This window comes from Pongo abelii, chromosome 11 (genome assembly GCF_028885655.2).
Source record: "Pongo abelii isolate AG06213 chromosome 11, NHGRI_mPonAbe1-v2.0_pri, whole genome shotgun sequence".
Taxonomy (NCBI): Eukaryota; Metazoa; Chordata; class Mammalia; order Primates; family Hominidae; genus Pongo; species Pongo abelii.
In genome coordinates, this window is record NC_071996.2 from 36,515,820 (window position 1) to 36,529,374 (window position 13,555).

Sequence of the window (13,555 nt, forward strand, 5' to 3'; positions counted from 1 at the left end):
GAAAAGGTGCATTTTACACTTATTATAAAATTTCTTTGTGGCTTTACTGTCCTTTGAGAGTGGAAGCAAATCTTTTGAGTATTTTCATTCGACATTAAGGAGACCTACCTGACAAATTGACATGCTGTGTGATCTTTTCACAGACAATTCTTTCTTTCTTCTTAGAGAGTCATTATTGACCTATCTTAAAGCCTGTTCATGGTTTCCTGGGCCGGATGCCAGGTGACAATCCTAGCGTTTTTTTTTTTTTTTTTTAATGGCTGTCTGATAAAGCATCATCCAGATTTGGTCTTGCTCAAAGCCTTCTTCCCTATGCTTATTGATTTATGGACTAGGTCTTTGGAGCAGAGGCCTAGTGCCTTAATACTCATTAGTAAATTGGGCACAGCTAGCCTAGGAATGAGATTCTCAGTTAGTGCCCAGACAGCACTGAGAGATGTGGAGAAAATGAGACTCATTTATCAGTCACCTTGAGACAGCGTCAGCAGTCGGCCACCTTCCTTCACTCTGAGGCCTTCCACAGCCTCAGCACAGGCTTCTGAGCCTGCTGGTCTTCAGGGGTGGTGATGGACTCCCAGGTTCACCTTGGTCTGCTTCTCTCTCACTCTGCATTCTAGTTACATGGGCAGAACCTGTCTGAGCATCTTCCAGTGGGTGAATAAGATCCTGTTGATTGGTAAGGCAGTCCCTCTCAACCGAGGCAGTTTTGGCAGCATTGAGAGACGTTTTTCGATTGTCACAACCCTCTAGTTATAGAGGGTTATTGGAGGGCTCTAATGGCATCTAGTGGCTAGAGGCCAGCAATGCTGCTAAACCTCTAATAGTTTCCCACAACAAAAAAATTATTCAGACCCATATGTCAATTGTGCAAAGATTGAGAAACATTGGATTAAAGTGATTTATTTCATTTTTCAGGGACCCGTGTTTTGTTTTGGTTTAGTAGTTGTTTTCAGAATTATTATTATTATTATTTTTTGAAGCAGCGTCTTGCTCTGTCGCCCAGGCTGGAGTGCAGTGGCGCGATCTCGGCTCACTGCAAGCTCCGCCTCCCGGGTTCACGCCATTCTCCTGCCTCAGCCTCCCGAGTAGCTGGGACTACAGGCGCCCACTACCACGCCCAGCTAATTTTTTGTATTTTTAGTAGAGACGGGGTTTCACCATGTTAGCCAGGACGGTTTCGACCTCCCAACCTCGTGATCCGCCCCCTCGGCCTCCCAAAGTGCTGGGATTACAGGCGTGAGCCACCGCGCCCAGCCCCTCAGAATTCTTGGAGTTACCGCTGTTGCCTTTTTTTGTTGTTAGGAAATTCTGTCAACTGTGAATATCGTATGCGCCTGGTGAATGAAACTCATAGAACATGTGAAGATCTTATCTGCTCCAGCAACCACAGCTTCCTTCTCACTCTTGTCCTCTTTCCCTTTTGTCCACCTGCCAGTAATGTACACATCCAAGAGACTAAGTCAGGATAAAATCATCAAATGTTGGTTTTCTCTTACCCCATCCAGGCCCTCTAGTGTCCGGCTTTGCCTCTAAAGCTGCTTTGCCTGTCCCTTCCTCCTCCTCTGCTTCTCCTTTTAACACCAACTGTATTTAGGTGAAGACTACCCCCATCCCCTTTCCATCTGTCTTCTTTATACCTGTGAATGTCAGAGAACAGCTGGGGTAGGTGTGGCGGAACCTGGGAATAGAGAGGACAGGAAGAAGAGTGCATGTTCTGGACCCAGATTCACCAGCCCTGTTACAGTGTTTGGAAATTTATTTTGCTATTGATGCCAGATATGGAGCCCTGAACTCCACTGAGTGGATGGTGTAACTGCAAGACAAATATGCGCTTCAGGTGGGTGGCATTGGAGGTTTTCCTTTCTCTGCCCACAGGAAAAATGCAAGTGTAGCATAATGAATTAAAACTCTGGGTACAGGACTGTCTTGCTTTGATCACTTCAAATGTAAGAGGGGATGGGCTGTTTAAAACCCAGATATTCAAAGAGTCTTTCCAAGATAGCAAAGGTGTGCTGTTTTTAGCTGGTGTCTTTCAGCTAGTTAATTAAAATAAGACTAGTTTAGCCAGTTCCAAAGGGAGCAGACTGTTTTCATTTAGAATGTGTTTTTCCTGTTTATAAAATAAATAAATAAATAAAAGGACCCAGGTCCTGAAAGTGAAAGGTCTGTTCATACCTATTTCTTGGGCAGCACCCCTGCCTGCTCTTGAGCTCCTTTGCTTCCTAGAGCTAGAAGAGAGTTGGTGGCATCACAGCTGTCAGGGATTCACAGTTGAGCTTTGGGCACCTGCTGAGTGGGCTCTATCAGGTTGGTGGCACTGGGCCATCTGGGGGAGTGAATGACCTCAGAGCTTCTTCCCAGGAATTTGGATTTATTTTAGAAGAGAAAGCTGCTTTGCCTGTCCCTTCCTCCTCCTCTGCTTCTCCTTTTAACACCAACTGTATTTAGATGAAGACTGCCCCCCACCACCGTCCCCGTTCCATCTGTCTTTCTTACACCAGTAATCCTGTAAATGTGTATTTTTCTCCCTTTCATGTGTTGATTCAACCCGTGAGGTTGGTGGGACATTGCATTAGACTCACGGCTTCTTAATAGTACTGGACTTCGGTTTCTGTTTTGTGTTCCATACGGAGAGGCCTCTTCCTTTCTGAGTTTCCGCATGCAGCTGGTAGACTCAGCTTGGTTTGGCGGAGGCCATGTAGTATTAGGAGGCAGGAATGGGGTGCTGGTTTGATTCTGATTCTAACTGGAAAACATAACATTTTCTGGCCACAGGGTCTTCCTCTGTAAATTGAGGGTTTGCATTTGATGTTTTCCTAAGCAAAACCAGACGTTGACTTCCAGTCTGTAAAAAGGTATTTTATGCATTTTAATTTATCATATTTCCTGTTAAAGTTGATTGTTAGACCAGGGAGATGTGGTTCTGTGGTGAGCACAAAACCAGGAGTTTGGTAAGAGGTTGTGCAGTCAATGCAAGGTTAGCACCCAGTTGATTTCTGCACTGTTTTGGTTCAGAGTAGAAGCAGTCCATATTCATCCAATTATGAATGGGAGTGGCTATCATTTTAAAAAATAATTTACCAAGCACTCTAAGTTGCTTTTAGTGTAAATTAAGATGGAGGCTGAAAAGAGAAGTAGTAGAAATTGTTTCAAAGTTGAATTACAACATCTAAAGACAGTTGCCACTTAAAATATGGGAGTCAGGCAAGCAGCCTTGGAACTTCAAGATGTATGACCAACTCTCACCTGGCATTTAATTAGGGTAGTGCTTTTTTGTCATACAATTTCATGTGAATAGATAACCTAGGCCTGAATTAAAAAAAAAATGTAAACTAGACCACTACTGAGCATTAGTTTTGTGACCAATAAGGTGGAAATTTGAAGTTCAAACTCCAATGTATGGAGGTAGCCAGGGAAGTTTTGCTGAGTCTCTGCGATATAAATTGATACGTATATTGATTGTCTCTAGTATCTTAGGATTCGGCATGTCAAACTTTTTTTGAAAAATGTTTAAAAACATTTTAAACAAAACCAAAAGTCAAATGAAACATTTGTGGAACCTCTGGAACATCTCTGTGAATGAATCTTTGATGTTCTTTGGAGCACAGTTTGAGAACCAATAACTCAGTTGCTCACCCCACTCCTCCGGCTCTAACAGTGTTCTGTGTTTCTAGGACTTTCTCCATGTTATACATGCGGAAACCGAGATGGACACACTTAGGAACACACAATGCCAATGGCAGAACAAGCTGCAGATCAGAGATTTTCAGGTTTTTGATGCAAGGTTCTCTCAGTTCCTCCTTTTCACCCTTTCAGGTGTTATTTCCTGTGATCTTCTCAGCATAACAGTGACAAGACAAGTGGCCTCCGAGAAAGGTTCCTGGGTACTTTCCCCTCCATCCCTTGTCTTAGACATATTTTGTTTCTGTAATCTCACTGCCCTGCCCACCTAGAATTTTCTTCTGGAGTGTTTTTTTGCAGTTTTCTTCTCTGTTAATACCTGACTACCACTACATCCACTTTAGTTTAACCCTGCCTCTTCAAGAGTTTCACTACTAAGGGTAAAATCTTGCAAAAGGTAAGGTGCAAATGTAGTGTCAGAATGCCCAGTTTCTGTGACCAGAAGGAGGTCTTGGAGGTCTTTGCTAATTTGCATTTCTTCACCTCATTTCCACCATCCTGTCCTTTCATCTAGCAAATACTTAATGACCACCCTCTGTGTGCAAGGCATGGCCATTGCCGGCATTTCTTGTCTTTGGGGGCCTCACAGACCCCATAGGCGAGATGAAATGGGATTGTCCTGTAGAGCAAGGAAGGAGCACGAACTGCTATGAGTTACGAGTACTCTATGGAAGGGGAGCTCTCCTCAGTCTAGGGAGCCCCTGGAGGCTTTATGCAGGAGGTGGGGTGAGATTGGAGGCTGGAGATGTTGGTGGGATTTTCCAAGGAAATTGGGTGGACACAGTGACTTAGGATTTCTTGAAGGTTACTGTACAGGATGAAGCTAAATGTAGGCTCCTTAGCCACCATTTAATGATGACTATGAAGTAGCTCAGGTGGTACACAGTGAGGACAGAGAGGTCTGGGAATCACTGAGTTAAAGCAGCACTGTCCTGTGTGAATGTGGCGCATGGGATGGTATTGTCCTGCAGGGCTATTGGAAAAGACCAAATCTCTGCTTGGGGCTGGCATTGCTTCTGAAGGGATGGGCATTTCTGCCTTTGTTTATCCTCTAAGGAGGCAGGCCCTTGTGTCAGAAATAGGGCCTCCAGGGATGTTGGATGGCCACCTGGAAGAACTGCTTCATTGGTCTGGTTCTCACTCCATTGGAACTGAGCTGCTGCTTAGTGTTCTCAGGTGGGTTGAGAAATTGGCATTTGCCAGACAAGGTGGGCCAGGAGCCTTCTGAAGGGAGGCCTGTAAGGTTGATCCAGAGGTTATAAGAGCGGCCATATGTGGTGAACTGGAAGTAGATCACTGTGATTTCCTTCTGTTGCTAGGCCTGTAAGGTTGATCCAGAGGTTATAAGAGCGGTCATATGTGGTGAACTGGAAGTAGATCACTGTGATTTCCTTCTGTTGCTAGGCCCGTGGCCAGCCCTTAGTTCCTGCCCTGGTCTTGGCTGTGCTAGGCCCATGACACTCATCTGCCTGCTCTAAGCCAAACTCCTCCTTTTCCCCATAGCTTTAGAGGTGGACTTGTTTTTTTTTTTTTTCTTTTTTTTTTTAAGTTTTTTTTTTTGAGATATGATACACATATCATACCATCCTTCTATTTAAAAGTATACAACTCCATGGCTTTTGGTATGTCCACAGAATTATGCTCCCATCACCACAATTTTAGAACCTTTTTGTTACCCCCTAGAAAAACCCTATACACCTTACCTATCACCTCTCATTTCCTCCTTTCTCCATACCCCAGCCCTAAGCAAGTACTAATGTATTTTCTGCCTTTACAGATTTGCCTATTCTAGACATTTAATATCAATGGAATCATGCAATATGTGTTTTTTGTTATTTTTTTCGCTTAGTATAATGTTCTTAAGAGTCATCTATGTGTAGCATAATCATTTCATTCCTTTTTATAGCCAGATAATATTTAATTGCATGGATATGGCAGTTTTGTTTCCATTTTCTCAGTTGATGCACATTAGGCTGGTTTTAGTTTTGTTTATTATGGATAATGCTGCTGAGTATGGATACTGCTGCTGAGTACTTCTGTGTACAAGTTTTTGTGTAGACATGTATTTTCATTTCTCTTGGGAGAATTCCTAAAAGCAGAATTGTTTGGATCATACGGTAACTCCATGTTTAACTATTTGAGGTACTGCCAGATTATTTCCCACACTGGCTGCGCCATTTGACATTCCCACCAGTGGTAGATGAGGGTTCCAATTTCTCCACATCTTCACCGGCACTTGTTCTTATCTGTATGTCCTTATGAGTGTGAAATTAGTATCTCATTGTGGTTTTGATTTGCATTTCCTTTAATGACTAATGATGTTGAGCATCTTTTCATGTGCTTTTTTTTTTTCTTCAGGAGAATTGACACATTTCTTTGCCAGAGATCTCTAACCATCTTTAGAAAGGTTGAAGATGATTTTGTTGTGTTGAGGTGTGAGTGGGAAGGAACAAGGTGATTGCTACTCTTTTAGGAAGTAGGAGGATAGAGGGGATGCATATGGAGGTGGCTAATTCTGCAAACAGACTTGGTGCAAACTTTTTTCTGGAGGTGAACTGATGAAGTCACAGCCATGAGCTGACATTACTCTGGTTGGCAACAAGGTCTTCTGAGATCTACTGTAAAGTCCCACTGTGCCCATTGGATGACTTAGCTAGAGGACCCAGCCGTTAGAAGGTCTGGAGGTAGGCATCTTCTTAGCTCCAGCAACAACTTCTTGATCACTGTTAGTCTAGGGCTTCATCATTAATTGTCTGGTCATTCCTGATGATCTTCATTGTCATTTTGTGGCACCAAGACTATTATGAGGATGGCTGTTCATTTTCCTCCTCATTGTCCACCTGTTACTGTGAGAGATAGGGGTGTCTCCTGAATACTGCTTTTGAAAAGTCTTAAGTTCTGTCATCTTAATAGGAATTGTAGAGATGCATTCTGTGATTCTCTGTGTGTGCTGTGTGTATGCTGATATTGTTTCTATTATTTCAAGCTCTAAGTACCACTGGAGAAGAGAAGTTTCCTGGCACTTCTATAGTCACTTAAAATCTGGGCCCTCACTAATCAGAACTGTACTCTGAACTCCTCATAGCTAGGGATTTCCACTTCAAATTTGCATGTCTCTGAACTGGGATAATTTTACCTAGGCTGAGATTTTTTGGCCATCTCTTTGCCCCTCTGATACACCATCTGGATGTGTCTGACCCTCTCCAAGGCAAGGGCAGAGAAGAAGCCTTCTACCTTCTAAGGAAGCTATCGTTCAGTTCCTAGCCCTTGATCTTTCGTTTGTTTTAACTCCACAGCTTGAGCAGCCTATTCAGTAGGGTTAATTGAGGAAGTAGAGTGGGGTTTCCTGTCTGAAAGTGGACAGCTAATTCCTACCAATGATTCGGGCTCTTTACTAAAATAGTGAAAGAAAATCACCTTTTTTGATATAACACCTCATTGGCTTGCCCTAGGAAAATTCCTTCAGCCCTGGGGTAAAATTAAGTAGTGAGTAATGAGTATGGGTTATCCCCCCCCAAAAAAAAGCAAATTCCCTTGGAGCAAGGTGCAGCACCTAGTTCATAATGTGGCTTTCAGAGTGTCAGCTCCATGGGATAGAAACTCCATCTTGTTCACTGTTCAGTCACCAGGGCCTGATGGCAGCTCATGCTCAATATAGACTTGACGTGGAGCAGAGTGGAGGAAGGAAAGAGGGCAGGTGCTGGTTGGCTGGCCTGCAGTTAGAAGGGCTGAATAAAGTGCTGTAGTGCCCTAGGTAACATATTCATTTAGCAGATACTTTATTGTGCCACTGTGGTCAGTGCCTTTCGCTGAGAAGGTGTGTGTGTGGGGAGGGGCTCCCTAAAGGATGTCATAGAGTCCCACATAGAAACTTTAAACAATCCAAGGTAGACAGGTGTTTTTAACTCATAATACTCCTTTATTCCCTGTTTAAAATTTTTTTTTAAATTTGATACAATAATTATACATAATAGTGGAGTACCATGTGAGATTCAATCCACATATACATTTTGAAATGATCAAATTAGGGTAGTTAGCATGCACATCACCCCCAAATAATTATCATTACTTTTGTGGTGAGAACAGTTAAAATTGTCTCTTTTAGAAATATACGTTATTATTAACCATAGTCACCTTGCTGTGCAATAGAACACCACAACTTATTCCTTCTAAATGTAACTTTTTACCCATTGACCACTCCCTCCTCATCCCCCTCTCTCCTTCCCACCCCTGGTAACCACTGTTCTGTTATCTCCTATGATAGCAACTTTTTAGCTTCTGCATGTGAGATTGTACGGTATTTGCCTTTCTGTGCCTGGATTATTTCATTTAGCATAATGTCCTTCAGGTTTATCCCTGTTGCTGCAAAAGACAGGATTTCTCTCTCTTTTTCTGATTGAATAGTATTCCATTGTCAGAGAAGTGTTGTAAGACTAGGAAAGGAACACTGCAGGCTGGAGCCCTGGGGAAAGTGGTCTGAGGCAGGTGGGACTGGAGCTGGGGTCTGGCAAACAGGCTGGGTTTGATTGTCAGCATAATAGAGAGCACTCATGTGCCCGCTGGGTGGGAGGAGCAGCCGAATGAAGACTGGGAAGCCTCTCAGGAAGCATGTGCAGGGTTTATGGTGATGAGCAGACCAGCAGGTATGTAGCGGGAGAGGGGTGTGATGGGGCAGAGGAACTTATGTTGTGATAGTACAAGGCAGAGGTTGAGCCTCATTTTAATGGGCATTGTGGTGGGTGTTGAATAGTGACAGAATGTATGGGTCTGGAATCAGGCTGCCTGGTCAAGGGCTCTGAAACTTGTGTGTGCATCAGAATCACCTTGAGGCTTGTTAAAGTATAGGCTGCGGACCACATCTCCTCAGTTGCTGATTCAGTGGGTGTGGGTGGGGCCTGAGAATTCACATTTCTCACTGGTGATGCTGCCGTTACTGAGTTTGGGACCACATTTGGAGAACCACTGGTCTAGAATTGAGAGGTTGGCAAACCTTTTCTGTTAAGAGGTAGATAGTAAATATTTTAGGCTTTCTGGGCTACAAAGAGTATCTGTTACATATTTTTTATTGCTTTTCATGACCCATTAAGCATATACATATCATTCTCTGCCATATACAAACAGGCTGTTGGGGGAGTGAGGAGGATGTAGGGAAGGTGGGGCATGGTTTAATAACCCCTGGGCCATGCCTAGATGAAGTCCTCTGCCACATAGCTGGCTGACCTTTGCCAAGTTAATCACCTTTTGCCTTTATTTTCTCATATTTCTCATAAAACAGAGATAATAATATTCATACTTCTTACCATATAGAACTTCTGAGGATTCAGTGAGCAAAGCCACAAAAGATTGTATGTCACAATGTCTGGGACATAGCTAGAATTTATAATTTATTTTTACTCTGTTGATAGGCAATGGGAAAACAGTAAGAGGCAGACCAACAGTGATCCAGGGCTCTGAAAGCTAATTGCTTCAAGATCCTGCTACCATTTTCTTTTGGGCTGCTTGCAAAGAAGAATCCTTTGACTGAAGCATATATGTACACTCTGAAGTACATCCTGGATTAGTCCCTTATAAGGGATCAGGATCATTGCTTAGCCTCTCCCTTGAGTGGCACTTAGAAAATGGCACTATTCGTAAGCTGACTGGTATTGGGCCCAGGACTCTGGCCGAAGGAGTGGGCATACTGGTAACCATTTGCAATGTATGCTCAGGTGCTACTTGTTGGGAATCCCTGATTGAGAAGAGTGGCCTGGTCTGTGCTGGCATTAGATAGGATCTGGCTGCATTAATATTGAAACTACTCTGCCTTTTAATGTCTCATTTTGCCTCATGGTGGGAGTGAAAGTGAGAACCACAGAAAATCTGCCTGCCAGGTGTTCCACATTTCTTGTGCTATAGCATGCAAGTGAGCAGTGAGGTGTAGCTTTCCCTCATGTAGCTGGGAAAGCAATACCCCTGCTTGTACCTCTGGCATATCTTCTCTGTGCTGGTGCACCTAGAGAGGTTGCCTGGTGGCCCTGAGAGAGCCATCTCATCACTAAACACTGATGGTGAAAGCTGGCCATGCTCAAATAAGATGTAGCAATCTACCTCTTCTTTGTCTAGTTACCCCCAAGGGGGCATCCACTTTCTTGCTCACCTCACCAGTTGCATGTTCTAGTCCTTGCCAGAAGCACATAATAATGACTTTGTAAGCTTAAGTTACAGGCACACAAAAGGGCCTAACAGTGATATGACTCCACCTTCCGCTTGGGTTTTTGCTGACATTCAGTGAAATATCCTTCTGTCTCCTCCCCACCTTGCAAAACAAACTTCCTGTTTTGAATTTGGTCCAGGCTGGAACAGCCCCACTACACCTGTTAACACACGCAGATGCACACTTCCCCCTTCATAATTGCTTAGCTTCTTGTTGCCTAGCCAGATTTCCCCTCAGCTTACAGTTCCTGAATCATAAGATATTGAACCAGCAAATTTAAGAGTTGACATTTTACTTAGAGGTATTCAAGTGAAAACATGACTTCTGGTTTATTTTGTTGTATTGTGCCATGCCCACTTGGCTAATTCTTTTCCTCCTTCACGGCAGAATGGAAGTGAAGAAAGGCAACCAGCTGACACAGGAGCCAGAGTGAGACCAGCAGACTCTCACACTCAACCTACACCATGAATTTGTGTCTATCTTCTACGCGTTAAGAGCCAAGGACAGGTGAAGTTGCCGGAGAGCAATGGCTCTCTTTACTCCGTGGAAGTTGTCCTCTCAGAAGCTGGGCTTTTTCCTGGTGACTTTTGGCTTCATTTGGGGTATGATGCTTCTGCACTTTACCATCCAGCAGCGAACTCAGCCTGAAAGCAGCTCCATGCTGCGTGAGCAGATCCTGGACCTCAGCAAAAGGTACATCAAGGCACTGGCAGAAGAAAACAGGAATGTGGTGGATGGGCCATACGCTGGAGTCATGACAGCTTATGGTAAGCACTGTGTTTCTGGGACCTCTCCATTAAAGGGTGCCTTGGCCTTGAAATGGCCCTAGAAGCTCCCAGATATGGTCTTGTCATGGACTGAAAGTCCTTTGCCACTGCCTTCATAAGCAGTGAATTGCACACAGAGAGGCATCTTTAGGAAATTAAAGCAATGCCATTTTGGGGGTTCTGAGCTGGTGTATGCAGACACACTTTCCCCTGAAATCAGTGGGTTAATATAGTTAGGGCTCTATTGGTCGTGTATGCAGCTAGCTCCTTCTCCCTGAACACATTTCAGGAACTATGTGATCTCATGTGGGAGTGAGTTCAGGGAATGCTGAAAAATATTCTCATCTTTCCCTAAACAAAACTTAATGAAGGCTGGTGGGGGTGAGGTGAAGAGGATGGGGAGGAATGTTCTATGGAAGCCAGTAAACTTAGAGCCAATTGTGTGCCTTCTTCCAGCCAATAAATAGGACACTGGCACTTGCATGCTGGTGAGTTTTAACCTTTGGCTTCTTGAGGTTATGTTGCTCTTCTTCTTGCCCTTGTCTCTAATTGCCTTCACTTTGAAAGGAATCTTTGTGTACTTGTTGCTTTTTCTTTAAAGAATTTTTTTCAGAATTCTTTGTGAAATCAGAAAGAGTAAAAAAAATACACATATGGAATGTAACTTATTTTTCTTTTATGTTTAATATAGAAAAAGTTGGAAGCTGTAGACAAGCAAAAAAAGAAAAAAATTACACATAAGTCTACTACTCCAAGCAATAACCACAATTAACATTTCAATGTGTATTTTTCTGATATTTTGCATACACACACAAATATATATATATATATATACACACACACACAAATACTTAGAAAAAAAATTGCAAATGGAATTTAGATCATGCTGTGTTTTGCAGAGCAGACTTGGTCTGTAGAAGATGAGTGACAGTCTGATCATTGAATTGAGGTTTCAGTGGTCTCACTGAAGTGGTCTCCCTGATAGTATAGATGAGATACAAGAATGGGGTTAGGTGAGGTGGAGAAAGTGGAGTTCTGTTTTGTGACCCACTCAAGGACGGTGCCCTGAAGTATTCAGAGTTCAAATCGTGATTCCCAAAAATGTGCAGCAACAGTTCAGTTCAGTGCAGGTTGAGTTCAGACACAGGAAATCATACTCAGTTATACATGTGCTTCTTTCTTTCCAAAAGGGGAAAAAAACTTGTTTTTAAAAAAGTATGTAAAATTTTATACACCCATATGTGTATGTATGTATGTGTGTGTGTATATATTTATTAGAAGATGCTTACTTCTGAGGAACATTGTGGAAATTCTTCTCTAGTTCTTACTATGTAAATTATCACATTCTCTGCATTTAATCTGTTAAAAGTGTCTGTAGGCATTGGCTTTTAATATATCTAAATAAAGTGGTACCTTTTTTGAACTGATGGACTTAAAAAATGGGATTCCACTGTGGGAACTTACACTGAAAAATAACTAGGTAGTTTTTCCTAGAGTTGCATTTTAAAATTGCTCATTGATTTACACTTCTGTAACATTTCCAGAGTAGTTTAGATAAACCAACAGAAAATAAAGCTGATTGTCACCATTAGTGTTACCAATGTATATGACATAGCAGGTAACACAGGTGCAGTTTTAAAGTTTCTGGTTGTATGCATTTCATGTTATAGCTTTGAAGGGAAAGAGTTACAGCTCAGTGGTAATTTTCTCTTGTTTCTCTCAGTCTGTCAAACGTTTTCCATGGGCAAGAAAAAGCCCCACAAATAGCAAATTTATAGGCTTTAAATTTCTCCAGTTGTTTTGGCTGTTTGTATTTCTTGTGTATTGCTAAAAATCTCATAGGGAAGGCTTCCCCACATTTTAAAGGACAATAATTTGGTCTTAGCTTTTCAGCCTCACAGAAATATTATTTTTTAAGTTACAAAAAAAATCCCAACATAGGCTGTTAGAATTTCAGCCACCTTATATGCCTGTAATCATAAGACTTTGCATCTCAAAGAAATTATAGAAATTAATTATTCCAACTTACTTTCATAGATGAACCTTAGCAAAATAATTTGTCTTTTTCTCAAAAACAACAAAGAAACAAACAGGTCACATCAGCAACTCTAACTCACACTGCTAGTTTTCTCTTTCATCTAATCAACTTTAACATATCAAAGTGGTTTTGGGAGCTGAGTTTCTGGAATTTAATTGGACTTATATGTATGTGCTTGAGGTATTGGGGGGTTATCATGTGGTGAGATCCTACTAAGACAGGGTGTCTCATTTGGTGCTATTGACTTTTGGTCTAAATAGGTCTTGATTGTGGTAGGATTTCAGCAGCATCTCAGGGGTCTCTACCCACTAGATGCCAGTAACAGCTCCCTAGTTGTGACAATCAAAATGTCTTTAGACATGTGATAATTGTCCCCTTCCTGCCACCTTGGAGAACTGTACTAAGAGTGGAAACCACAAACGCTATCTGACATCATCTTTTTAAGGATGTTATCAAGCAGATAACTGGTTTTAGTTTTTTTGTTTGTTTGTTTCTGAGATGGAGTCTTGCTTTGTTGCCCAGGCTGGAGTGCAGTGGTGCGATCTTGGCTCACTGCAACACCCCCCTCCCCAGTTCAAGCCTCAGCCTCCAGAGTAGCTGGGATTACAGGTGCACACCACCACGCCCGCCTGATTTTTGTGTTTTTAGTAGATACGGGGTTTCACCATGTTGGCCAGGCTGGTCTCGAACACCTGACCTCAGATGATCTGCCCGCCTTGGCCTCCCAAAGTGCTGGGATTACAGGTGTGAGCCACTGTGCCCGGCGTGGTTTTAGTTATTTCAAACTTGAAAGCCTAGTCTTCCCCCTGGTTTCCAGTTCTGGCACCAACAATTTGGATTGAACGAGAGGATTGTACTAGGGATTAGTATAGTCCA

The 13,555-nt window shown here is 42.6% G+C and overlaps 1 protein-coding gene across 5 annotated transcripts in view; it reads left to right on the forward strand.

The window, feature by feature from the left end:
- The window catches only part of MGAT5 (alpha-1,6-mannosylglycoprotein 6-beta-N-acetylglucosaminyltransferase), a 338,815-nt gene that overhangs the window by 120,698 nt on the left and 204,562 nt on the right, over positions 1 to 13,555 (forward strand). For all 5 annotated transcript variants that reach the window (XM_024243304.3, XM_063712758.1, XM_063712754.1 and 2 more), the window contains one exon: positions 10,262 to 10,641. In XM_024243304.3, the coding sequence (XP_024099072.1) occupies positions 10,401 to 10,641 (241 nt within the window). In that variant the 5' untranslated portion in view covers positions 10,262 to 10,400. The remainder of the gene's footprint in view (positions 1 to 10,261; positions 10,642 to 13,555) is intronic.